General features: G+C 44.3%; 1 protein-coding gene across 2 annotated transcripts in view; it reads left to right on the top strand.

The window, feature by feature from the left end:
- Positions 1 to 27,577, top strand: part of RASGRF1 (Ras protein specific guanine nucleotide releasing factor 1) — a 127,017-nt gene that overhangs the window by 12,754 nt on the left and 86,686 nt on the right. For both annotated transcript variants that reach the window (XM_073569009.1, XM_073569008.1), the window contains exons 2-3: positions 5,492 to 5,598; positions 17,497 to 17,644. In XM_073569009.1, the coding sequence (XP_073425110.1) occupies positions 5,492 to 5,598; positions 17,497 to 17,644 (255 nt within the window). The remainder of the gene's footprint in view (positions 1 to 5,491; positions 5,599 to 17,496; positions 17,645 to 27,577) is intronic.

The raw sequence follows: 27,577 nt of genomic DNA, 5'->3' as shown, positions 1-27,577 counted from the left end.
ATCACTACTGTACTGAGTACTGAGCAGTGTAGTTGTGAATCCAGCTTTATGTGAGATAAACACTTACTAGAAAGCAGTAACACAGTCTGGTTTTATCTGTTAGGCTACAGTATGTACACACAATGAGAATTTGGTGAGGGTTTGATGTTGCAGACTTTCTACATCTTTTAGCTAAATTAAAGGGCTTGTCCACTCTTTGGACAACCTTGTCTCAATCAGCATATTTGCCCCTAATAAAATAATGCTTATACAGTACTCATTTCCAGAGCCAACACTTTTCCAACGGTTCGGCACTTGTTCTCCCGCGGATCAGGTCACATTGGTATGTCCTATGATCCCTGCGCCCAATCAGTTCTGGCTTCACTTACCCTCCTTTAGACGTATCAGACGTCTTCCCCGGGAGAGCGGGTGCCGACACTGCTGAAACAGCGCAGGCACCGGATGTGAGTAGAAGTGTTCTTATGTTACTGGGGGGCAAACATATTGATTGAGAAGGAGTTGTCCGAGTAGTGGACAACCCCTTTAAGTTACTTGCATATTTTTTTTCATTACGTTTTTGAGTTTGTTTCTTTTACATTCGTTTTTATCTCGTGATTGACGCTGCAGTTTTCGTCTCTTCTTGGCGTATCATGTTTTAAATAAAGCTGCTTTGTTTTCGATATTTCCTGGTATTTTAGTGCATTTCCACAGTGGAAATGCACTAAAACCGGAAAATATTTTTTTACCTGTGGATTTTCGGCATCTAATGCAAGTCTATGGGGGAAAAAAAACACATAAAACTCTTTGTCAGAGAAACTGACATGCTGCGGATTTGAACACGCACTGCACATCATTTTACGCTGAGTTAAAAAAAAAAAAAGCACATTGGGCAGGAAATTTCCATAAATCCCATCCACTTTGCTGGAACTGTAATGTGCACACATTAAGTACCGTATTTGGTGCAGAAATTTCTGCACCTTTCTGCATCTCTTGGCAGGAAAAATGCGCGTTTTTGTTGCAGATGTAGTATTAAATTTTATTACGATGGGTGAAATCTGCAGAAAAAATGCTGAAAGAACTGACATGCTGCAGATTTAACTTTGCACCAGATCTGCAAGTCACACAAAAAGCAATGTGTGCATGAGACTACAGGAGACTACAGGATTCTCATTCACTTTTCTGATATCAGGACACCTTTAAGGTTTTGTGACAAATCTACATTGCAAAAACGCAGTGTGTGCACACAGCCTTAGGAGCTGCACCTCTTACCTTGTCAAAATACGCAGCGTCAAACACTTATTGCGGGAACTTCACTTTACTCTCTTTTTCACTCTGCTTCTCTCTTCTCCTCTTGCGCTCGCCATTAACTTCACTAAGAACCTGTATTCTGATCCTTCAGTGAACTGGCACTCTGTCTTCTTGGCAATTTTTCAGAGTTAGGGTGCTTTCACATTGCGTTTTTGTCACTTGTTAATTGGTCCCGTTTGGGGTTACATCCGGATCCCATCGCAAAATGGGATTCGGGCGTATGTGCCGACAGGGCCATAGACTATAATGGTGCTGACGGAGTGAGCGTAAGGTCTGACGTGCATTGATCTTCTTGGGGGCAGTGACTTGTCCACGTGTGGTCATATTTGTGGGTACAGAGCTGCGTCCAACAGTAAAATGCAGGCAATTCGAAGGCCCGAAGTGGGTTAAAGGAATAAAAATGCATAGCAGGGGTGGATTTCAAGGCATTGCCCAAGGTCTATGGGCAGAAAGAGTCCACTACCAATTTGTCAGAAACAAGACTCGAGGAATTGAATAATAAGAATTCATGTAATAACTTCATCAAAAACAATAGAAATCAAGTGTATGAAGTCTATAGTGGTCAATGGTAATCAGCCCATGACCTTCAGTGCCCTTTGCCCAGATGGCCATCAGTCTGCCCTGATGGTTGATGATGCTACAATTTATATCAATTGTAAGGGGCTGTGGTGAAAGTAAATCTCACTCTGTGTAGCATCCTGTGACCACCGGGGCACAAGAGCCAGGATACTGAGCGAGGACCAGCTCCCAAGTTGAATGCAGGCTGCCACCTAAAATAGTCAAAGCCACTGTATCAGAGGCGTAGCTAGGGGTTCAGCTTGGGGGGGGGGGGTGAAAAATCTGAGTGGGCCCCTAACCGGTAACCCTGATTACAACTCAGGTTGGCACACTCTAGTCATGAGTATAGGAGAACCTCAGCAGATGACCGCGCTGTAACCGAAACAAATCTCTATACCAAAAATAATACTGATATTACCGCCATATGGTGACCTCATAGTGGTAGATTCCAGTCCTGCAGAATATACAAGAGTTTACTATAAAGTTACAGATGATAACTTACAGGTGACGTTCTTTCTGATAATCGTTCACTTTTGCATCTTACTCAGACCGACATGACGACTTCTCCAGCCAGGACTCGTCTGCAGAGATTATAACAAAGACACAGCTGACTTCTCACATTTCCAGCCCCATCACCATCTATCTCCAACGTGCACAAACTACACAACCCAATACTGAGCCGCTGCTGCCGTATGTGTCCCTACTATTGCACCTGATACCCCAATGCTGAGCCCCTGCTGCCGTATGTGTCCCTACTATTGCACCTGATGCCCCAATGCTGAGCCGCTGCTGCCGTATGTGTCCCTACTATTGCACCTGATGCCCCAATGCTGAGCCGCTGCTGCCGTATGTGTCCCTACTATGGTACCTGCTGTGTGGTACTAAAGCAGAGCTCCTCTTACTGCCTCATATAAAAATGCCACCATTGTGCCCTTTACATAGCAGAATGTCTCTTTTGTGCCCTCACAATAGCTCCCATACTGTATATAACCCCCAGTTTATGACAGACCCCACAGTAACTCCCACACTGTATATAGGCCCCCATACTGTATGATGGCCCCCACAGTAGCCTTTAAACTGTACTGTTTAGTGACCCCTACATTTGCTCCCATGCTGTACAGTGACCCCCCGCATTAGCTCATCGGCTGTGTAATGGCCCCCAAATTAGCTCTAACACTGTATAATGGCCGCTGCATTAGCTCCCATACTGTGTAATGACCCCTGCATACACTGGCCCCACACTAGCTCCTATACTCTATAATGACCCCTGCATTAGCTCTCATGCTGTATAATGGCCCCTGCATACACTGGCCCCACATTAGCTCCTATACTCTATAATGACCCCTGCATTAGCTCTCACGCTGTATATTGGCTCTCGCATTAGCTCATCCATTGTACAATGACCCCCGGATTAGCTCTAACACTGTATAATGGCCCCCGTTGTAGCTCCCATGCCTCTGATTCTGGTCTCTGTCAGTCCCTGTCTGTGGCTACAACTTGCACAGCCCTGATATATATGACAAAGAGCTAAATAGAAGAAAATAGAAACATAGTGGGTGTGTATAGAGGCCAGTGTATGGGTACAGCTCCCTGAATGTATCCAGGTGACCTTAAAAGAAATACTCTTGTCTGGACAAGACCCCAAAGAGGGAACCAGAAAGAAAGAGGGAATTAGAAGAGAGGGAGGTAGAATATTACTCATGTAAAGAAGAAAATGCACCCCCTGGTACGTTATTCCCTTTTCTGCCTTTGGGGGTGTTGTCCAGACTGAGTATACGTTTAGGGGTCTATATGTGATCAGCTGTACGCACCTGCTGGCTGTTTATATTTTCTTCTATTTGGCTATGTATCATATATATATTCATCCTCAACTTTGTGGGGATTTTTTTTTTTTTAATAAAAAGGTATATACCGTAATTGGGTTTTCAAGCTTGCCACCCTGGATTTACAATATGAGATGACTGGACCCTCACCAGCTGCCAGACATTCCAGGCATTTAGCAATCTTCAATATAGCAGCAAAAAATGAAGGCGGCACACCATTTAAACAAAATGAAAAAAAAAAAATGAGTTTTGGTTCTCCTAGAAAAAGGTTCTCAGTAGAACCGAAACATTGCTGAGCCCCAATGAGCTATTCAAACACTTTAATTTTGTTAATGGTGCTCTACCTTCATTTTTTCTTAATACTATAGATTTTAACATTTACCTGTGTATAAATTATATATATATGTATATGAAGAGGGAAAGTCACATATTCTTCTCTGTGCTGTCCTACAACCGAGATGACGTCTATTAGGGCAGTGCATGATACTGACCACTCCTGTCAGTGGCTCTGAGGCACAAGGAGACTTATGGCAGCTGATTTGCACTGACAGAGACACCTTCTGAACTGTAGGTATAGTGTCCCTGCACTATACAGAGAAGCTTAACCAAATCGGTGAGCTGTACACGCTGACATGGTTAACAGTGGCAGAAGCTCTGGGTGTGGGTGGGCTCCCTCAGAGCTAGGGGCCCGGGGCGACCGTCCCCTCTGCTAGCTATGCTACTGCACTGTATATAAGGGTTTATTCATAATAAACTCCTAATCCAACGGATTTTATAAACGGCCACTGACCTATTAAGTGTATGTTCACACACAGCTTTTTTTTGTGGATTTTGAAATAAATCCATTTTAAAATCCGCTTCAGTCACTCAATCAATTAGCGTCCTATCGATCCCAGTGGAAAATCCATGTTGCTGTTTATACCGCAAGTTTTTTTTTCCCCAACAAGTTTCTGATAAGCGCGGCAAAAAAAAAAAAAAAGGATATGTCACTGAGTTAATGCGGATTCTGTTTGGAATCTACATCAAACTTTACAGTTAAGTCAAAAAGCTGCAAAAAAGTAAAATTAACCTTCAAAACAATGTCGGAGTCAAAAAACTTTGTGTGAATATAGCCAAAGAGTATACTCACATAGTTTTTCAAATAAGAAAAAAAATCAACATGGTTTTCAAGAGAAATGCACATCAAAATCCCCCATGAGCTTTCTATGTGATTTTTTTAACGTGATTTTTGAAACATTTTATTTCTGGGTTTTTTTAAAAAAAACTTTTAACTCCTATCAGCATCAAAGAAGTGATGATATACATATATATATTCATGAGTGTTTTTCAAAACCTTGTTAAAAATAACACATTGTATGAAAAGCAATCATTAAAATCAATAGGAAGACTATTCAAAGAGTATTTGGTGCAGTTTTTTATGTGAATTTTTAGTAGAATCCGCTCGAAAGTACATGTAAAAAAATCTGTGAACATACCCTTTAGGTTTTTTTGGATCATTTCCGTTTTTATGACTTTTCATTATACTTTAAATTTTCATTTTAATGCCATTTTAATTTATATCTTCTGGGCAGCCACTTTATAATAATGTTAAGAAATTGTAAGTAGAAAAAAATAAGAGAATTGCATAATATAAGGGTATATTACAGGGACATCTCTTGGAATAACAAATGGTAGAGGAATTGCAGTTTTTTTTATCAGAATCCTCTACATTTAGCAGTGTGTGTTCGCTATCCGTTCTGTTACTTAGGTATTCTCTGTGCACGGCCTCTGGATGTTTTCGGTGCTCTTGGGGTATTTTGCTGACTCTGTCTTTTTTTTGACAGTATTGTTTCATCATCAACTTTAATCACGAGAATCAGAAGCCCTTGGAGCTGCGCACGGAGGATTCTAGTGACTGCGATGAATGGGTCAATGCTATCTCACGAGCAAGGTAAAGCAGACAGCAAGGCTGCTTATCCCACACTGGCTACCGTACTGCATGGTCTGGGTACAGGATGCTTGTATGGAAAAAGTGCATAGAAGCATAATTAATTTCAATTAATTATATTATTACATTTTTAACACGTTTTAAGAATGGAAAATGCAAATTCAAGCAACATGGAATATCTACATCAGTCTGATGCTTGGGTAGTGTCTCCTTGTTTTAGCGAGTCTCTTCTGGTCTCTTGTCACGCACGCAATGTATAAAAAGAATAGTACAAAATAACAAAAACTCACAAAATTAATAAATAATATGAAAATGCCTAATCATTAATAACCAGTTCAGGATCAGGCCATTTACCCCCTCCTTTGTGCCTAGAAACATTTTGGGTTTCTTTTTTCGTGCATCCAGTTTAAAGAGCTACAAATTATAATTTTTTTTTTCATTTGGATATTTAAATAATTTTCACATTTATTTTGTAATCTGTGGTTCCTAATTTTTTTGTTATTTTAATGCTTTTTTTATTTTTGGGGTGGGAATAACAGTTTTAATAAAAAATATAAGGAAATACCTGTCTGTTTTTCACTTGTTTTTTTTATGACCACAAAAGACCACTAAAATACATTTTAAAATGTGTTCCCCTTTCAGTAACAATTCTTTTGTACCCAGTGATGACAGGACTGCTGGGTCAGGAGGAGGAAGTGATGTTTACATTGCGCTTGTTCAGCGCTGTGTATATATTGAGCTGGAAGGCAGAGACGGTAACAAACCATGTCTGCCTTGTCCACTGGGAGTCTGGCTGTGTTATACACTATGCAGTGAAGTTTTGAACGATAAACATCTGGGCGATCCAGAAGTGATAAAGTCTCCCCAGTCGGGGTAAAAAAAACCCTCAAGTAGTCATGAGCTAGCCTTGTAGCCAATGTTGTAACTTGAAGCTTTTCATCAGGGTCCCCAAATACCTTGGGGTTTTATGAGGATTGGTCTGCAAAGTGGGCCATAGTGGCCGTGTGTAGTGGCAAGTCCTGTACCAACTCTTGTTTGGCTTCTGCTTGTATCTAACTGAGGAGAACAGAGTGCATTACTGGCACACCACTGGCATCCATCTCCCAGGCACATGTCCTACCAGTCATTACTACTGGTTCTGCCCCTACTCTAAATTGTGTAGCGATAATGAAATATCACTTTATCGCTCGTATCCACAGGATGGGTGATAACTTACTAATAGGTAGGGACCAAGCGGTAGGATCGGCACCAACTGGCAGAACAAGGCACTGTTATCCTTATGGATCAGCAGTGTGCATGATGAACCGGTGCTCCATTCATTAGGGTTAGAGAGTGCTGGGTTGTGCTTGGACATTTCTGGCAGCCCCTTAGAGAATGAATGGCAAGGCTTTTCGGCATACGCTCCCGCTCCACTCTAACAAATGCCCCGATCTGCTAATCATTGAGGGTCCCAGTAGTCTGACTTCTGCCAATCAATAAGTCATCACTTTGCTTGTGAATAGATGATATATCATTTTAACTGGACATCCCCTTTAAGACCATGTGTACAGATGTTTGCACATCTGTACAAAAAGTCACACTTTGCTGGAAATTCACACTTAGCACCTGCAGAATTTGCAATGGGTTTCAACAAAAACCATCCAATTCATAGAAATGTAGCATAATGCCGAAAAAGTGGCAAACAAGTATCTTTAAATAGTGTCTGGTCCTAAATGGCCAAAATATATTATTAATTAAATAGTTAAAAAATCTTGGTACTGTAAACAATCCAAGGTATATAGCCACTGACTACCAGGGTCACCTCTTTGCCATAGACGTGTATGTACCGCTATATTACAGAGACCCATCCGTATGTAGCAGTACCCGGCCCACTGGGGTCAGTACCCATCCTAGTGGGGTCTGTTATGAATGAGTCACCGAGGAGGAAAAAGCAAAAAGCAAGCTAAGCCCAGAAAACCGGAGAGGTTGATAACTAGCCGATTGCAGACCCCTGATCCTATCCACCACAACTAGCAGTAGCCGTGGAGCGTGCCTACGGTGGTCCTAGACGCCTCGTCGCGGCCGGAGAACTAAATAAGCCTAAAGAAAGAAAGGGAAATTCTAAACTGCCCCAGAGCAGACCCCAAAGCAATAGACAGCCCCCAACATGTATTGTCGGTGAAACAAGATGAAAACACAGACACAGGTAGAAAGATAGGCTGAGCAAACGATGGGGCCCTCGCTAACTAGAAAGGACAGGAAAGAAAAGCTGCTGTCTGCAATCACGCAAAAAACCCTGCCAAAAAGAATGTCCAACACGTCTGATAGAAAAAGGCCCTGAAGTCGCTAGACTTCAAATCACTATATCAGCACTCAGGTATATTCTGAAGACAGAGCAAAAGAGATCAACTGATCAGAGACAAAATGAGGATTCAGCCCAGTCCCAGCCAGGGCTGGCTGAACACAAAAACTAAGTAAACCAGACAAAAACTCATAAGAACAATAGCAGAGAAAACTTAGCTTTAGGAAGGCAGGAACCAAACTGGAAACCAGGAGCCACAGTCAGGAAAAATCACCAGCAAGAAACTAGGGAGTCGGCTGCCTTAAATCCAATCAGAAACTCCTGATGTCCAATCGCAGTCCTCCTCCTCAGGTGGCCGGTCTCTGCCATTTAGATCAGCTTCATTACCTCCCTTCACCAACAGAGGGAGTCCAGATAGAGAACTCACTACTCCTCTGTCAGCACAGCCAGCTCCACAACCCTCACCAGAAGCCAGAGGCAAACCCGAAAATGAGCTCACAACAGTACCCCCCCCTTAAGGAGAGGTCACCGAACCCTCATTCACGCCACCGGGCCGATCAGGATGGGCCCGATGAAAAGCACGAACCAATCTATCGGCATGAATATCAGAGGCAGAGACCCAAGAATTGTCCTCCTGGCCATAACCCTTCCACTTAACCAAATACTGGAGTCTCTGTCTAGCCAGACGAGAATCCAGTATTTTCTCTACCTCATATTCCACATTGCCTTCAACCAATAGAGGGTCAGGAGGTGCAGCCATAGGAACTACGGGCTCAACATATCTCTTCAACAGCGACTTATGAAACACGTTATGGATCTTAAACGTAACAGGAAGAGCCAATCAAAAAGAAACCGGATTAAGAATCCCCAAAATCTTGTAAGGTCCAATAAATCTTGGCTTGAACTTTGGAGAAGCCACCTTCATAGAGATATTCTTTGATGACAACCAAACCATATCACCCACTTTAAACCGGGAACCAATGGTCCTATGCCGGTTAGAAAACTGCTGGGCCTTTTCCTGGGAGAGAGACAACTTATCCACTACTTGTTCCCAAATCTGCTGCATTCTCTCTACCACAGTGTCAACACCTGGGCAGGCTGAAGATTCCACTTGCCCTGAAGAAAATCGAAGATGAAACCCAAAGTTACAGAAAAAGGGTGACATCAAGGTGGCAGAACTAGCTCTATTATTTAAAGCGAATTCGGCCAAGGGCAAAAATGAAACCCAATCATCCTGATCAGCAGATATAAAACATCTCAAATAGGACTCCAAAGTCTGGTTTGTTCTCTCCGTCTGCCCATTGGTCTGAGGGTGAAACACAGAGGAGAAGGACAACTGAATTCCCAGCTTGGAACAAAAGGCTTTCCAGAATCTGGAAACAAACTGAACTCCTCTGTCCGATACAATGTTCTCAGGAATCCCATGCAACCGAACCACCTGTTGTAAAAACAAGGGTACCAACTCTGAGGAAGATGGCAACTTTGGGAGTGGTACAAGATGGACCATCTTAGAGAATCTATCACAAATCACCCAGATAACAGTCATTCTCTGAGAGACTGGAAGATCAGAAATAAAATCCATTGAAATATGGGTCCATGGCCTCTTAGGCACTGGCAAGGGCATCAGCAACCCACTAGAGCGAGAACAGGGTTTAGACCGGGAACAAGTCCCACAGGACTGCACAAAATTCCTGACATCACGAGATAAGGCGTGCCACCAAAAAGACCGACTCACCAAATCTCTGGTACAAAAAATACCTGGATGACCAGCCAATGCAGAGCAATGAACCTCAGACATCACTCTCTTCCTCCACTGGTCAGGAACATACAATTTTCCCATAGGACAACGCTCAAGTTTGTCCTCCTGGAATTCTTCCAGAGCACGTCTCAAATCGGGCGAGATGGCAGAAAGAACTACCCCCTCACCTAGGATGGTAGTAGGCTTGGTCACAATAGGAGAATCAGCAAAGAAACTCCTAGAAAGGGTGTCTGCCTTAACATTCTTAGTGCCTGAAAGAAAGGAGACCACAAAATCAAAACGCATAAAAAACAAGGCCCACCTAGCCTGTCTAGGATTCAAGCGTTTGGCCGACTCAAGGTAAATCAAATTCTTGTGGTCAGTGAGGACCACAACTTGATGTCTAGCTCCCTCCAACCAATGTCTCCACTCCTCAAATGCCCATTTCATGGCTAACAATTCCCGATTCCCCACATCATAGTTGCGTTCAGATGGGGAGAACTTTCGGAAAAAGAAGGCACAGGGATTCATTTTAGACGTCACCAGATCTTTTTGGGACAAAACAGCTCCTGCACCAATCTCTGAAGCGTCTATCTCCACCTGAAAAGGAAGTGAGACATCAGGTTGCCGCAAAACCGGAGCAGAAGTGAACCTCCGCTTCAGCTCCTGAAAGGCAGAAACAACCTCTGAAGACCAATTCAGCACATCAGCACCCTTCTTAATTTAATCAGTCAGTGGTTTAGCAATACCAGAAAAATTACCGTATTTTTCGCTTTATAAGACGCTCCGGATTATAAGACGCACCACAATTTTTGAGGAGAAAAATAAGAAAAAAATATTTTTTAATAAAATGGTGGTGCCTCTTATAATCCTTGCATCTTATTGCTTACCAGGGTTGGTGGCTGCGATGTAGCGGGGTCCCAGGCTCGCTGCTGGAGGAGGCAGGCGTGGAGTGATGCTGCAGGCCGCATTCAGGGATGAGGGGGGGCTCCGATGTGTGCCGTTGCTGCTGCAGAGTCTTGTGCTGGTGTCAGGTTTCTCCACTTGTCCGGCGGTTGGAGGCCGGTGCTGCGGGTGCCTCCGGTGCGGCGTTGTGTGCCCATCGATGCCCGGGGCTCTGCCGACATTGTTCGACAGACCAGAGCCCCAGCATTTCCTCAGTTCCCTGTATACGTGCGCTGAAGTGCCGGTAAAAAAAAAAAATGGCCGCCGGCGCGTGCGCAGATGGGATCTCGGGACCCAGTTCTCGAGAGATGAGATCTGAAATCTCATCTCTCGAGAACTGGGTCCCGAGATCTCATCTGTGCACGCGCCGGCGGCCATCTTTTTACCGGCACACAGGGAACCGAGGAAATGCCGGGGCTCTGGCCTGTCGCACAATGTTGGCAGAGCCCCGGGCATCGACGGGCACACAACGCGGCACCGGACACACCCGCAGCAGCGGCCAGCAACCGCCGGACGCCCCCGATCACAGCCTAGGTAAGGCATGTCCGCTTTGTAAGACGCACCCCTGTTTTCCCCCCAAATTTTGGGGAAAAAAAGTGCGTCTTACAAAGCGGAAAATACGGTAGCTATAAATTTACGATAAAAATTAGCAAAACCCAAAAACTTCTGGAGAGCCTTCAAAGAAGTGGGTTGAACCCAATCATAAATGGCCTGTACCTTGGCCAGGCCCATTTCAATAGTTGACGGAGACAAAATAAATCCCAAAAATGAAATCCTCTGTACACCAAAAAGGCACTTCGATCCCTTAACATACAAGGAATTCTCCCTCAAAATCCGGAACACAGTCCGAACATGTTCCACATGAGAATCCCAATCCCTGGAAAAGATCAAAATATCATCCAGATAGATGATCAAAAACTTATCCATAAAGTCCCAGAAAATATCATTCATGAAGGATTGGAAGACAGAAGGGGCATTAGTGAGCCCAAAAGGCATCACCAGGTACTCAAAATGTCCCTCCGGAGTATTAAACGCCGTCTTCCATTCATCCCCATGCTTGATGCGAGTAAGATTATATGCCCCCTGAGGTCAAGCTTAGTAAACCAGCAAGCACCTTTAACTCTGGAGAATAAATCAGAAATCAGGGGTAACGGATACTGAAATTTAACCGTAATTTTGTTGAGGGAGCGATAGTCAATACAAGGCCTTAATGAACCATCCTTCTTGGCCACAAAAAAAAACCCAGCACCTAAGGGCGAAGAGGATGGTCTAATATGACCCTTCTCCAATGACTCCTTAATATAAGATCGCATAGCCTCGTGTTCGGGTACAGATAAATTGAAAAGTCGACCCTTGGGAAATTTACACCCAGGTCTCAACTCAATTGCACAGTCATAACTCCTATGAGGAGGCAAAGACGCAGACTTGCTCTCACTAAATACATCATAAAAATCAGCCAAATAGTCAGGAACATCATGCGACTGGGGAGAGGTGGAGAAAACAGGAGTGTCTCCAAGAGCACACCGACAACCCCAACTCACCACAGACACAGATTTCCAATCCAAAACCGGATTATGGATTTGCAACCAGGGAAAACCCAGAACAATGGTATCATGTAAATTATGCAACACCAAAAATCTGCAATTTTCTTGGTGGTCTGGGGCGACCCGCATTATCACCTGGGTCCAAAACTGAGGTTTATTCTTTGCCAAAGGAGTAGCATCAATACCCCTCGAAGGAATAGGCGTCCGCAGAGGTGTCATAGGAAAACCACAACGTTTAGCAAAATCCAAGTCCATTAGATTCAAGGCCGCTCCTGAATCCACAAAAGCCTTCGCGGAAAATGTGGATAAGGAGCAGATCAGAGTAATTGCCAAAAGAAACTTAGGTTGTACACCACCCACAGCAAATGTGTGTGCAAAACGTTTCTCTCGTTTAGTGCAGACAGAAATAACATGAGAGGCATCTCCACAGAAAAAACACAGCTTATTACGCCTTCTAAACTCCTGACGTTGCGCCCTAGACAAAACTCCATCACATTGCATAGGTTCAGACATTTGTTCAAAATGTGGCAGCGCCTCCCGTGTAGTCTTGCGTTCACGTAAACGCCCATCAACTTGAATGGCTAATGACATAGAATCGTCAAGACCAGAGGGAACAGGAAATCCCACCATAGTATCTTTTAAAGTCTCAGACAAACCCTTCCGAAAGAAAGCTGCCAATGCACTATCATTCCATGTAGTAAAGACCGCCCACTTTCAGAATTTCTGACAGTATAACTCTGCAGGATCCTGACCCTGGTTCAATGCCAATAGGACTCTCTCAGCTTGATCAATAGCATTAGGTTCATCATATAACAACCCCAAGGCTTGAAAAAATGCATCCACATTAGTCAAAACGGGATCTTCAGGTATCAAAGAAAACGCCCAATCCTGGGGATCGCCGCGCAGCAAGGAGATGACAATTTTAACCTGCTGCGCAGAGCTCCCCGATGAGTTAGGCTTCAAAGCAATAAATAATTTACAATTATTCTTAAAATTCAAAAATTTAGACCGATCCCCAGAAAACACATCAGGAGCAGGGATCCTTGGTTCAACAGCATGTGAATGAGTGAGATAGGCGGAAATTCCCCGCACTTCAGCAGTGAGCTGCTCCACACGATCAGACAATTGCTTAATCTCCATCAAGGAGAAAAAAAAAAAAAAAAAAAGAATCCTCCTACGGCCCCAGAGAAAAAGAGGAGAAAATATACATATATAAAAAAAAAAAAAATCTGACACTTTTTTTTTTTTTACAATTCTCTCCTGCTTTTGAGTACCCTAGAATCTGCGGTATGGCTGGTGATTCTGTTACGAATGAGTCACCGAGGAGGAAATAACAAAAAGCAAGCTAAGCCCAGAAAACCGGAGAGGTTGGTAACTAGCGGATTGCAGACCCCTGATCCTATCCACAACAACTAGCAGTAGCCGTGAAGTGTGCCTACGGTGGTCCTAGACGCCTCGTCACGGCCGGAGAACTAAATAAGCCTAAAGAAAGAAAAGGAAAATCTAAACTGCCCCAGAGCAGACCCCAAAGCAATACACAGCCCCCAACATGTATTGTCGGTGAAGCAAGATGAAAACACAGACACAGGTAGAAAGATAGGCTGAGCAAACGATGGGGCTCTCGCTAGCAAGAAAGGAAAGGAAAGAAAAGCTGCTGTCAGCAATCACGCAAAAAACCCTGCCAAAAAGAATGTCCAACATGTCTGATAGAAAAAGGCCCTGAAGTCACTAGACGTCAAATCAATATATCAGCACTCAGGTATATTCTGAAGACAGAGCAAAAGAGATCAACTGATCAGAGACAAAATGGGGATTCAGCCCAGTCCCAGCCAGGGCTGGCTGAACACAAAAACTAAACCAGACAAAAACTCTTAAGAACAATAGCAGAGAAAACTTAGCTTTAGGAAGGCAGGAACCAAACTGGAAACCAGGAGCCACAGTCAGGAAAAATCACCAGCAAGAAACTAGGGAGTCGGCTGCCTTAAATCCAATCAGAAACTCCTGATGTCCAATCGCAGTCCTCCTCTTCAGGTGGTCAGTCTCTGCCATTTAGATCAGCTTCATTACCTCCCTTCACCAACAGAGGGAGTCCAGATAGAGAACTCACTACTCCTCTGTCAGCACAGTCAGCTCCACAACCCTCACCAGAAGCCAGAGGCAAACCTGAAAATGAGCTCACAGCAGGGGTCACTACCCAGCCCAGTGGGGTCACGTCTTAGCCCAGTGGGGTTAGTACCTTTCCCAGCGGGGTCAGTACCTGGCCCAGAGGGGTCACTACCAAGCCCAGTGGGGTCACTACCCGGCCCAGAGGGGTCACTACCCAGCCCAGAGAAGTCACTACCCGGCCCAGTGGGGTCAGTACCCAGACCAGTGGGGTCAGTACCCAGCCCAGTGGGGTCAGTACCTGGCCCAGTGGAGTCAGTACCCGGCCCAGTGGGATCAGTACCGTCAGTTTCTGTTTTTTAGAGATAGCAGAGCAGGAGGTTTAATATGAGGTAATGTAGCTGACTAATCATACTATGGGAACCGAGGTTCATAAATGTCTACTATCTCGGTTGCTACCATTCTGGTGTTAGCAGAAGGTTACAGGTGACGGAGGGAAATTATTGTGGCATTTGCGAATTTTTTTCTGGTGTAAAATATGCCAAATTTACCAATCATACTGCAACACTTTTATCATTTTCCCATAAATTAGGGCAACACAGACTCGTGCAAAACTAATTTTAAAAAGTTCCTCTCCTGATGAATTCAGCTGGTATTTCTATCACTTGCGCAGGTCAAAGGTCCTGGGCCTCTATGTCAATAATATGGCTATACTAAATGAATACTGTATTAATATGAACTATTTATCAAAAGGAGGTTTCCAGAACTTAAATGGAACCTGTCAGCAGCGTCAGGTCGGTGCCATTATACTGATTACAATAATACCTTGGTTGATGAAATCCGTCTTGTGGTTGTTGTTTAATCTTTATTTTCAGTTTTGAGTTAATGATATGCTCGTGCTCCGGGGCGGCCTGTGGGGTGTCTTCATGTGGTGCACTGATTAGGTATTCACCAGTATGGCTTCTGACAGGTCACTGATCCCTCACTGACCTGGACCCTAGTTTACATAATGAATACATGTACATACTTAAAAAAAAGCCCTTCTGCAGGCAGTTCTATATACATCAATAGCTGCTACTGAGCAGGCGCCATTTTAAAATGGATTTTTTTGTTTTTGATTCTCCTCAGGAAATCATGAACCACATTTATTATATACATAGTAAGCATGCTGCAGTGCAGGTGAAACGGCCAGCACCTGCCTGCAGAAGTTTTTTTATTTTTTTTTATGCAGTATGTACAGGTATTCATTATGTAAACTAGAGGGCAGGTCAGTGACCTGTCAGCAATCTTCATCATGAATAGCTAGTCAGACCACTACATGAAGACCCCCTTGAGGCTGCCCTGGAGCACGAGCATATCATTAACTCCAAACTGAAAGTAAAGATTAAACAACAACCACAAGACAGATTTCATCAATCATTGAAGTCAGTATAACGGCGCTGACCTGACACTGTGTGTAGGTTACTGTGCACAATCCTGCTGACAGGTTCCCTTTAAAGAAGAAGTCCCGACAATATTTTAATTTCATAAACTGTGTTAATTACTTATGTAATGATGTGTAAGTGTATTAATATGGTTACCGATCACCATCTTCCCCAGTTTCCAGCACCTTTCTAGTCCCACTTGTGCGCGCCTCTTCTTTGCCGACTTGCATTGCGTGGGTGAAGATACTTCCTTCAATGTAAGTCCACGGCACCTCAGATCGAGCCTCCAAAGACTTACACAGAGAAAGCGACTTCCAGCTCACACAATAACTTTATTGTGAGCTGCTTAGTCTGTTTGCAGTTCATGTGGGCAAGAAGAACATCAAAGCGACTCTGCAAACTGGGGAAAACTGTGATCAGTAAATATATTCCTATACATAAGTACAAAGGTAATTAGGTTAGTTTATGAAATAAAAATTTTCATGAGTCTTCTTTAAATATTTATGGCCTATCCTTAGGATAGGCTAATGTTAGACCAGCAAGAAAGGTCCAAACCCTGGGATTCTGCCAGTCGGCACAACAAGAAGCCTGGAGGACGTCACCCTCTTCATTGTTTACACAGGCACTGCACCATTCATATGTGTGTGGCTGTGCTTGGTCCTGTTTATTGGAACACTAAGGATAGGTCAGAAATCTATAAAGTATAACTAAACATTTTTATTTATCCTCAAGGAACTGCAAAATTTTTGTAACATACTTTATTAACCTATTTTGCGTCCTTCTCTCCCAAACACCATTATGCAGTGCTGTTTCAATGCCCAGTTCATGCTCCTTTAGGAGCTGCTTTCAACTGCTGCTCAGCAAGATTCCTTGTTCTATGTGCAAGTATTCTTAGTACGGGAGTTCATCTGCCTTAGAACAGGTGTAGAATTAGGGGCTCAGACAGGGAAATTCCTCCTATACACAGACTGTTTAAAAATAGAGTATGAATTCTTGCTGAGCAGCAGTTGAAAACAGCTTCTAAAGGAGCATGAACTGGGTATTGAAACAGCACAGCATCATAGTGCTTTAAGAAAATGAAATAAGGTAATGAAGTATATTATGAAGACTTGTAATTTCACAATGCCTGGAAGATAATTAAATTTAAAATTTAATTTTTGCTATTTTTCTATAAGTCCCTGAGAAACCATTTAAGAAAATGAAATATTGTAATGGTATAGTTTGCATGATGCATTGTACATTTTATGTCACTGCATCAGATATTTGCTCCAATGATTTTTAATTCTGCACTAATGGAGGGTGGTTAGTTCCTCCAAACATAGAGATCTACGGTATTTAAAAGCCTCACCCCCTACACACCCTTATTGCTGCTGTTTTCCCTGGTAATATCACCTGAAAGAGTTCATTTAATGATGTTTCCAGCAGGTTAAAAGCGAGATTAATTCCCTAGAGAGGTCCAGATTTAATCATAATTATGGCATATGAGAAAGTGGTGAAGGGTGATCAGTAATCTTATTTAATTTTTTTTTTCGGATTCTAACAATTTGAGGGATACGTGGAAGGGAATAAATTGTGACCCTTTCCTTCCATTGCTATATTAGCAGATATGCTCTTTCTTTTAATGGGATCAATTTTGAAAATTGGTTTATAGTAGGGAATTGTTATTCATGCACTTGCATTTTAACTTTCTTTTGTAAAAGTTCAGGCATGTTAACATGATGAATTGATCTTATCTGTCCACTTTTCAGCAAAGTATCCTCTGTTGATGCCATCTGTTTTCTATAACAGCCATATTACATTTTGTAACGCAGACCGCTGTATTCTCTCATGCATTGATTGTCTCTGTCTTATCTAAACCTCCTCCAGCTACAAGACCCTGGTCACCGAGCATGAAGCTTTGATGCAAAAATACCTACATTTACTGCAGATTGTCGAAACTGAGAAGAAGGTTGCCAAACAGTTGAGACAACAGATAGAAGATGGAGAGGTGGAGGTCGAGCGCCTCAAATCTGAGGTGGGGGTCTTTTTTTATAGAGAGAGGCAGTTCTATACAGCATTTCCAGTTTTTGAGTATTTGATCCCCCCTCCAGCCACAGTAACCAATGTTTCTTATAACTTAATGGCAGAATGAGAAGGATTGTTCTTCCAACAATTGGTGGTAAGAGGAGACCTTTGTAAAACCTGAAGTGAGTGCACCATAAGAGCTTGTCCCAACCATGGGTACATAATGTGGCATGCTTATAAATCAGAGGTATAGTATGGGCTGATGGCAAACTATGGGCAGCGTATTGTGAGAATACAGAATTTATTGTACTGATGGTTCCTAAAGAGCAGATATACACTATAGGACCTGAAGGGAGAACACAGCATAATTGTACATTATTAGGAAACTACCAAAATTATATTTCTGTGATATACAGTGGGTGAAATAAGTATTGAAGGTGTTACCAATTTTCTAAGTAAATCTATTTCTAAAGGTGCTCTTTACATGAAATTCTCACCAGATGCTCGTAACAACCCATCCAATCCACACAGGCAGAGAAATCAGACCATAGATGTCCATAAATTATGTGTAATAATGAGAAATGACACAGGGAAAATGTATTGAACACATGAAGGAAGAGAAGTGATAAAAGCCATGGAAAGTCATGACACCAGCTGAAATTTATCAGTAATTAGAAAGCAATCCTTCCACTTAGTGAAAAATAATATCAGCTGCTTCACCTATAAAAAGGTGTCTCATTACCAAGGTGCCACACAAGAAACATCTCATGATGGGTAAAACCAGGGAGCTGTCTCAAGACCTTCACAACCTTACTGTTGCAAAACATACTGATGGCATCGGTTCAGAAACTACTGAAGGTTCCAGTGAGCACGGTTGAGATAATTCCCGGAAAGTGGAAAGAACATAATTTCATCATAAACCGACCACGACTAAGTGCTTCCTGCAAGATGTCATACAGAGGAGTGAAAGTAATTATTAGAAAAGTTGTTCAAGAACCAAGGACCACCTGTGAAGAGAGACGGAAAGACCTGAAATCAGCAGGTACAATTGTTTCAAAGAATACTATACTTGTAAGTAATGCACTCAACCTCCATGGCCTGTATCCGCGTTCACCATGCAATACTCCATTGCTGAATAAAAAGCATGTTTCTCGGAGTTACTGACCCAGTGTCACATGACCAAGCAATTGGTCGGTCACCAAACAGCACATTACACAAGGAAACACCAGGGAAACTATAACAACTGTAGGGAACTGGGGAATGGACACCTCCTGCACTCTCCTGAGGATGTGCCCTGACCTCACTATTGTCCCTATACAGGTTCTTTCACCCCGTCTCCGAGCAGGATACCTAATCCCTCACTTGCCCCGCTCTTATCCTTAAGTAGGGAACTGGCAGGTGAGAGCACTGGTCCCACCGCTGCACTAGTACAACAAAAGGAATGGAAAGACAGACACCAACAGCGACAACGTAACAAAAAATGCAACACTTAGCTTTCTGCAGCAAAGCATCGCACGGCAGGATAAATACACCAGATCCAACGTTTAAAGCTGAAGCACCACTGCACCTAGGAAGCTCCTGTCTCCAGCCCAGTCACTGCAGATTCCTCTAACACCGACAGTCAGCGGATGCATCAGGTGACCTCTTGAAGAATGGTGGGAGTGGTCACCACCCACACCAGCAGACCCAGCAACACTGCAATTACACCAGCAGGCCAGCTGGGGAAAAAACTGACATTAACCCCGATGGCGTGAAAGGAAAAAATTTTTAAACTGAGAAGCCAGATCTGCCACAGATTCAAAAATGGATCATGACAGCATGTTCAAGTGCATTTAAAGTTTGCTCAACAACATTTAGACAAGCCTGTGAAATGCTGTGAGAATATAGTCTGGTCAGATGAGACCAAAAACGAACTCTTTGGATGCCATAATACGCAAAATGTTTGTGTCATGATCCCGGACGGGGTTTCGCTTTGGCCCACCCTGGTCAGACAGGGGGTTAATTGTTTCTGCCTCTCTCTGGCAGAGGGCGGCTATTTAATGCTCACTGGACCTAGGTCCGGTGTCAGTTATACTCCTGCCCTCGGCTGAGTTAGTTGACCTCTTGTGTACGTGTGCCTTGTGCCTGATAACTTGTTGCTTGTTTGGTTTTGATCCTGTTCTGTCCCTGTTACGAGTTCTGCCTGTCCCTCTTGTACCGCACCGCCCTCTCGTGTATGACTCTCTGCTTGTGACTTGACTATTCTCTGCTCGTCCCTTTGGTACCGCACCGCCCTCTCGTGTATGACCTCTGCTTGCCTGACCTGCGTTTTCCTCTCCAGTATTTCTGCAGTAGGTACATTACATCATCTGCAGTAGTAGAACGCTAAGCCCCGCCCCCTGCAGTCACATGATCGTAGGTCCTGGTACTCCTTACTATTTTCCGTGCCTCAGGTCCTGTCTGCTTAAACCTTCACTACTGTTATGATTGAGTCACCGTAGGAGGCAGACACAAAAATAGAAGCTACGTCCAGAAAACCAGAGAAGTTGGCAACTATCAGATTGCAGACCCCTGAACCTATCAACACAACTAGCAGTAGCCGTGGGGGGTTCCTACGATGCCCTAGACCCCTCGATCACAGCCGGAGCGCTAAATAGCCTAAAGACAGAAAAGGAAATCTAAACTGCCCCAGAGCAGACCCCAAAGTAAAAGGCAGCCCCCAACATATAATGACGGTGAAGCAAGATGAAAAACACTCACACAGATAGAAAGATAGGCTGAGCAAACGATGGGGCCCAAGCTAGCTAAACAGAACAGGAAAGGAAGGTTGCTGTCTGCAATCTGCCAAAACCCTATCAAAGACATAAGCCAACAAGCTGATATGAAAAAGACCCTGAAGCAGCTAGGCTTCAAAAACTAAATCAGCACTCAGGTATTTTCAGAAGACAGAGCTAAAGGAATTCAGCACACCCCAGCAGGGAATGGCAGAAATCCAGAAAAACAAAGAAAAACAAAGTCTAAGCACAAATGCAAAAGGACGAGCAGAAAACTTAGCTTTAGAGGAGCAGGAATTCAGACTGGTCTCCAAGGATCCCACAGAGAAATCACCCGCAGGGCAGAAGGGCATCGGCAGCCTTATATCCAGTCAGTAACTCCACTCAGCCAGTCATCATCATCAGACTCAGGTGTTTGATAATCAGGCTCACTACCTTTCTTTACCAGAAGAGGGAGTTCCTCGGGCCTCAGTAGTGAAGGGGAAAATGAACTCACAACACACTACCGTATTAGGTCCCGTGCTCTCCCGCAGTGTGGGTAAGTCACCCTGCTCACCCGTGGCAGTTGCCGACGCTGACAGGATCGTGACATTATAACTGACCGTTACCTTTTTTTTTTTCTCTGCTCCCCTTCTCCTGTGTGTGTGATGGATCCTATGCACGCTCTTTCTGAGCAGGTAAAGCACCTGACTCAGATGTCTCAGAGACTCCTGGGGGAACAACTAGCCCAGGCTCAGTCTCAGCAGCTGATCGCTGACACTGTGCTAGGGGTTTTATCATCAGGGGCTCGGGAGGTTAGAGTAATTTCCACTGAATCTCCGGTTAAGTTACCGGATACTTTTTCTGGCGATAGAAGGGAATTTAAAGTGTTCAAGGAGGGCTGTAAACTTTTTTTTTTCATTGAGACCACACTCTTCGGGGTATGAAAGTCAGAGAGTAGGGGTCATTATATCTCTGTTAAGGGGAGCTCACCAGGCTTGGGCTTTCTTCCTTCCTACCACTGCCACTGAGTGTATGACTGTGGATGCATTTTGTGAGACCTTGGGGCATATTTATGAAGAGCCTGATCGGATGCGTATGGCTGAGGACAGGGTGATGAGTGTGTGTCAGGGGAAGCACTCAGCCGAGTGGTTTTGCTCAGAGTTCAGACGCTGGGGCTGCTGAGGTCTGCTGGAATGATGCCGCCCTCCAGGGTTTGTTCCGTAGAGGCCTGTCTGAACATCTGAAAGATGCCTTGACTCTCCACCCTCCGACTGATTCTCTGGAGGAGGCTATGACACATAAGCCGTCCGAATGGATCGCAGGCTACGGGCCAGGGGAGTGATGCAGGTTGAAACCCCATTATTTTCTCAAGGAAGGGGAGCCAGTCTTACATTGGAAACCATGGAGATGGGAACCATCGACTTCAAGGAGAAAGGAAAGAGACAACGGCGCTTGGGAAAGTGCTGTTTCTTCTGTGGGGATTCCGGACATTGGAAAAAGGATTGCCCTTCTTGTCCACCAACCTGCAAGCGACTGAGCCTGGGTGATTGTCGTGGAGGTCACCCAGGCTCTCAGGTACCCTTTTTTCCATTTTCTAAAATGTTGTTACAAGTGGAACTTTGTGGTGGCAATGTCTCCACAAACACTTCTGCTTTCGTGGATTGTGCATCGTCATTGAACTTTATTGACTCTGACTTGGTATCCAGGTGTAAGTTAGGGACAGTTAGGTTGGAGACTCCTATTCACGTTGTTGCCATTGACAAAACACCACTGGCTAAGAATGATGTCATATTTCGTACAGAAGTTTCTCCTTAAAGTGAGTTCCTTGCACCAGGAACATACAGTGGGGAAAAAAAGTATTTAGTCAGTCAGCAATAGTGCAAGTTCCACCACTTAAAAAGATGAGAGGCGTCTGTAATTTACATCATAGGTAGACCTCAACTATGGGAGACAAACTGAGAAAAAAAAATCCAGAAAATCACATTGTCTGTTTTTTTTTTTTCATTTTATTTGCATATTATGGTGGAAAATAAGTATTTGGTCAGAAACAAAATTTCATCTCAATACTTTGTGATATATCCTTTCTTGGCAATGACAGAGGTCAAACGTTTTCTCTAAGTCTTCACAAGGTTGCCACACACTGTTGTTGGTATGTTGGCCCATTCCTCCATGCAGATCTCCTCTAGAGCAGTGATGTTTTTGGCTTTTCGCTTGGCAACACGGACTTTCAACTCCCTCCAAAGGTTTTCTATAGGGTTGAGATCTGGAGACTGGCTAGGCCACTCCAGGACCTTGAAATGCTTCTTACGAAGCCACTCCTTCATTGCCCTGGCGGTGTGCTTTGGATCATTGTCATGTTGAAAGACCCAGCCACGTTTCATCTTCAATGCCCTTGCTGATGGAAGGAGGTTTGCACTCAAAATCTCACGATACATGGCCCCATTCATTCTTTCATGTACCCGTATCAGTCGTCCTGGCCCCTTTGCAGAGAAACAGCCCCAAAGCATGATGTTTCCACCACCATGCTTTACAGTAGGTATGGTGTTTGATGGATGCAACTCAGTATTCTTTTTCCTCCAAACACGACAAGTTGTGTTTCTACCAAACAGTTCCAGTTTGGTTTCATCAGACCATAGGACATTCTTCCAAAACTCCTCTGGATCATCCAAATGCTCTCTAGCAAACTTCAGACGGGCCCGGACATGTACAGGCTTAAGCAGTGGGACACGTCTGGCACTGCAGGATCTGAGTCCATGGTGGCGTAGTGTGTTACTTATGGTAGGCCTTGTTACATTGGTCCCAGCTCTCTGCAGTTCATTCACTAGGTCCCCCCGCGTGGTTCTGGGATTTTTGCTCACCGTTCTTGTGATCATTCTGACCCCACGGGGTGGGATTTTGCGTGGAGCACCAGATCGAGGGAGATTATCAGTGGTCTTGTATGTCTTCCATTTTCTAATTATTGCTCCCACAGTTGATTTCTTCACTCCAAGCTGGTTGGCTATTGCAGATTCAGTCTTCCCAGCCTGGTGCAGGGCTACAATTTTGTTTCTGGTGTCCTTTGACAGCTCTTTGGTCTTCACCATAGTGGAGTTTGGAGTCAGACTGTTTGAGGGTGTGCACAGGTGTCTTTTTATACTGATAACAAGTTTAAACAGGTGCCATTACTACAGGTAATGAGTGGAGGAAAGAGGAGACTCTTAAAGAAGAAGTTACAGGTCTGTGAGAGCCAGAAATCTTGATTGCTTGTTTCTGACCAAATACTTATTTTCCACCATAATATGCAAATAAAATGAAAAAAAAACAGACAATGTGATTTTCTGGATTTTTTTTTCTCAGTTTGTCTCCCATAGTTGAGGTCTACCTATGATGTAAATTACAGACGCCTCTCATCTTTTTAAGTGGTGGAACTTGCACTATTGCTGACTGACTAAATACTTTTTTTCCCCACTGTATTTCATTTTTGTTATGGACAACCTGCCTGCGGGACTGGTGTTGGGGTTCCCCTGGTTACAATTACATAATCCTGTGATTAATTGGGAATCTTGGGACATTGTTAAATGGGGTCCCTATTGTTCTTAAAAATGTCTTGTTACTGTGTCTGTGTCGTCCGTGGGTCTGCAAGGTATTCCGGAGTACCTAAAAGACTATACGGACGTTTTCTCCGAAGAAGAGGCTGAGATTTTACCACCACACCGCCCATTGACCTGGTTCCAGGTGCTAAATTGCCCAAGGCCCGCTTGTATAACCTTTCAGGTCCAGAACGGGCTGCGATGAAGGAATACATTTCCGAGAGTCTCCGTAAGGGACACATTCGTCTTTCTGCTTCTCCCGTGGCGGCGGGGTTCTTTTTCGTAAAGAAAAAAGACTGTGGTTTACGCCCATGCCTCGATTTTCGTGAGTTAAATAAAATAACTGTGAGAAATACGTATCCCCTCCCACTTATTCCTGATTTATGCAACCAGTTGTCCGGAGCTAAGTGGTTTTCGAAATTAGATCTATGGGGAGCGTATAACCTTATCCGAGTCCAGGAAGGAGATGAGTGGAAAACTGCTTTTCTCACTACTGAAGGGTTGTTTGAAAATTTGGTCATGCCTTTCGGTCTGACCAATGCTCTAGCGGTCTTCCAAAATTTCATATATCACGTGTTCTCTGATTTTATTGGACATTTTATGGTGGTGTATTTGGATGACATATTGATCTACTCTCCTGATAAACAGGCTCACATTGGTCATATACGGGTCGGGCAGTTCTCCAAAGTCTTCGGGAGAACTGTCTCTTTGCTAAACTAGAGAAATGTTTATTTTTTGCTCAGGAACTGTCTTTTCTGGGTGTAACAATTATAGTGGATACTACAGGGGTTTCTTGGCAAGAAGCACAGTCACAGCAGAGTCCAGAGTTAAGTGAATCGAGTTTATATAAGAACGCAGCAAAACCATGCGTGCACAGTGTGAACAAGGCAAACACAAAAGTCAATAAACTGCCGCTAGAGGTCAGCGGCCAGTTGCAGGGTATACGCCTTTCAAAGTATCGAATGCTTGGAGCATAGTTTAGAAACAAAGTCCAGAACGTTATAGCCGGTCGCTATGGAAACAGATGCCGTTATCAGTACGGTATAGTTCTCAGAAAGTCTATCCAGTAGGTACCCTAACCCTGGTCCGGTTAGGGCACGGCAGGGCCACTGAGTCAGCCGGAATCGCAGAACCACAAGTAGCAAGCACACGGTAGATTCTTTAGGACGGAGCAAACATAAGTCTCACCGATCAGGTGGCAGCAGGTAACGGGACAGCAGAGCAGCGGAGACAGCCAGCGGCTGTGGAGCGGGCAGCAGCAGGGGAGTGCAGTATAGTCTCTTGAAGCAACCACGAATGGAACAACCTCAGCAAGCTACAGCAGCTGAGAAGCCAGGACAACCCAGTACTCAAAGGAACACAGGCAGAATACTCCAGCATTGATTAATGACTGGGGTGGAGTCTTAAAGGCAGCAGACAGGAACACATGAAGGCCAGACCACCATCTTAGAGAAGGGCAAAATTCCAGAACATAGCAAAAGTGTACAGAGTCCTGACATTACTCCCTCCTTAGAAGCGGCCTCAGGACGATCCCGAACCCGGTTTCTCGGGGAATCTCTGATGGAAAAGAGAAATCTTCCTTTGAGCGCTGATGTTCTCCACCGGTTCCCAAGAGTCTTCTTCAGGGGGATACCCCTGCCATCTAATCAGATACTGGAGCCGACCTCTGCGAATTCTGGAGTCAATAATGTCATCGACCACAAATTCCTCTTGCCCATCAATTATCACCGGCCGTGGAGGTGGCACAACACGACCCTGAAAAGTATTAGGTGAGACAGCCTTTAGTAGGGAAACATGAAATACGGGATGTACCTTCATAGTCCTAGGTAACTTCAGGCGACAGGCCACAGAGCTCACAATGCCATTAATCCTGAAAGGGCCGATGAACTTCTGTCCCAGCTTCTGTGAAGGAACATTCAATTTTAAATTCTTGGTGGATAACCATACGGAATCCCCTACCTTGAACACAGGTGCTGGTTTGCGGAATCTATCTGCCGATCTTTTGTAGCGCTCTTGGGCTGAAGTCAGGGTCTCTTTTAGGACCTCCATATTCTGTTTCATCGTAGTAAGCCTTTCCTCTACAGCCAGAACCGGAGACTTTATTGGAGACCTGGGAAAGATACTGGGATGGTAACCCAGGTTTGCAAAAAACGGTGTTACCTTAGTAGAGGCGTTCTGAGAGTTGTTATAAGAAAACTCCGCCAAAGGAAGTAAGTCCAGCCAATCATCTTGAAGGTGGCTGACGTAGCACCGAAGATACTGTTCCAAGGTCTGATTGGTCCGTTCTGTCTGACCATTTGTCTGGGGGTGATAGGCGGAAGAAAGGCACACATCAATATTGAGTGCAGAACAGAACTCTTTCCAGAATCTTGACGTAAATTGGGAGCCTCGATCAGAGATGATCTCATCTGGGACCCCATGCAGCCGAAACACATTCTGTAGGACCAGATCTCCAGTCTCTTTAGCTAAGGGAAGACCGGCGCATGGGACGAAATGGGCGGCCTTTGTTAAACGGTCTACAACCACTAAGATCGTATTCATGTCTTTAGAGATGGGCAGCTCCACAATAAAGTCCATAGATATCGACCCCCATGGGCGGGATGGAATAGGTAAAGGTTGCAGGAGGCCCGTAGGTGACATACGCGGGGTCTTATGACGAGCACATACCTCGCACGAGAGAACGTAGTCCTTTGTGTCCTTCAGGCATGTTGGCCACCAGAAGAAGCGACTTAGGAACTCTTGGGTCTTCTGTACCCCCCTATGACCTACCACCTTGGAATCGTGAACCACTCTGAAGATTTTGAGACGGACCGCCTCTGGGATGTAAACACATTGTCCTCTGAACCACATGCCCCCTTTAAGGACCAGATTGACATCAGCAGGTGGGTTAGTCAAGAGTACGTCACCTACATACGCTTCCTTGATGTCCTTCCACAAGTCCTTATCCTGGATGACCCCGATGAAATTGGCATCGGAAAGAATCGTTTTCGGCGAGGGTCCTGGTAAGGCATCTGCAGCATGAATCCGAGATAGTGCATCTGCTTTTCCATTGCGAGAACCTGGTCGAAAGGAGATAATAAAATCGAATTGATTCAGAAATAAGCTCCAGGGAGCCTGACGAGGAGAGAGACATTTCGCGGATCTAAGAAACTCCAGGTTACGATGGTCTGTCAACACAATAACTTGTTGAGCGGCTCCTTGGAGATGGTGCCACCATTCTTTAAAAGCCGCAATAATGGCCAGCAGCTCCTTATCCCCTACGTCATAGTTCTTCTCTGCTGAGGTCAGCCTACGAGAAAAGAAAGCACATGGATGAAGTAAGGCCTTCTCTCCGACTCTCTGCGAAAGGATGGCCCCCAAGGCGTTGTCTGAGGCATCCACTTCCACGATAAATGGAAGTGTCGGATCAGGGTGGACCAACAGTGGAGCTGAAGTAAAACAGGTCTTGAGCCGAATAAATGCTTCCTGAGCTTGTGCGGACCATTTAAATGGATTCTCCTTCTTTGTCAATGCAGTGATGGGACGGACAATATCAGAAAAATTTCGGATAAAACGTCTATAAAAATTGGCAAAACCGATAAAACGTTGTACCTGTTTTATATTTTTGGGTACCGGCCAGTCGGTGATTGCCTGGATCTT

Source organism: Dendrobates tinctorius, unplaced genomic scaffold, assembly GCF_039654945.1.
Source record: "Dendrobates tinctorius isolate UK_male_01 unplaced genomic scaffold, ASM3965494v1 ptg000022l, whole genome shotgun sequence".
Classification (NCBI taxonomy): Eukaryota; Metazoa; Chordata; class Amphibia; order Anura; family Dendrobatidae; genus Dendrobates; species Dendrobates tinctorius.
The sequence above is the reverse complement of the archived record's forward strand: the minus strand, read 5'-3'. Positions and strand labels throughout refer to the sequence as shown.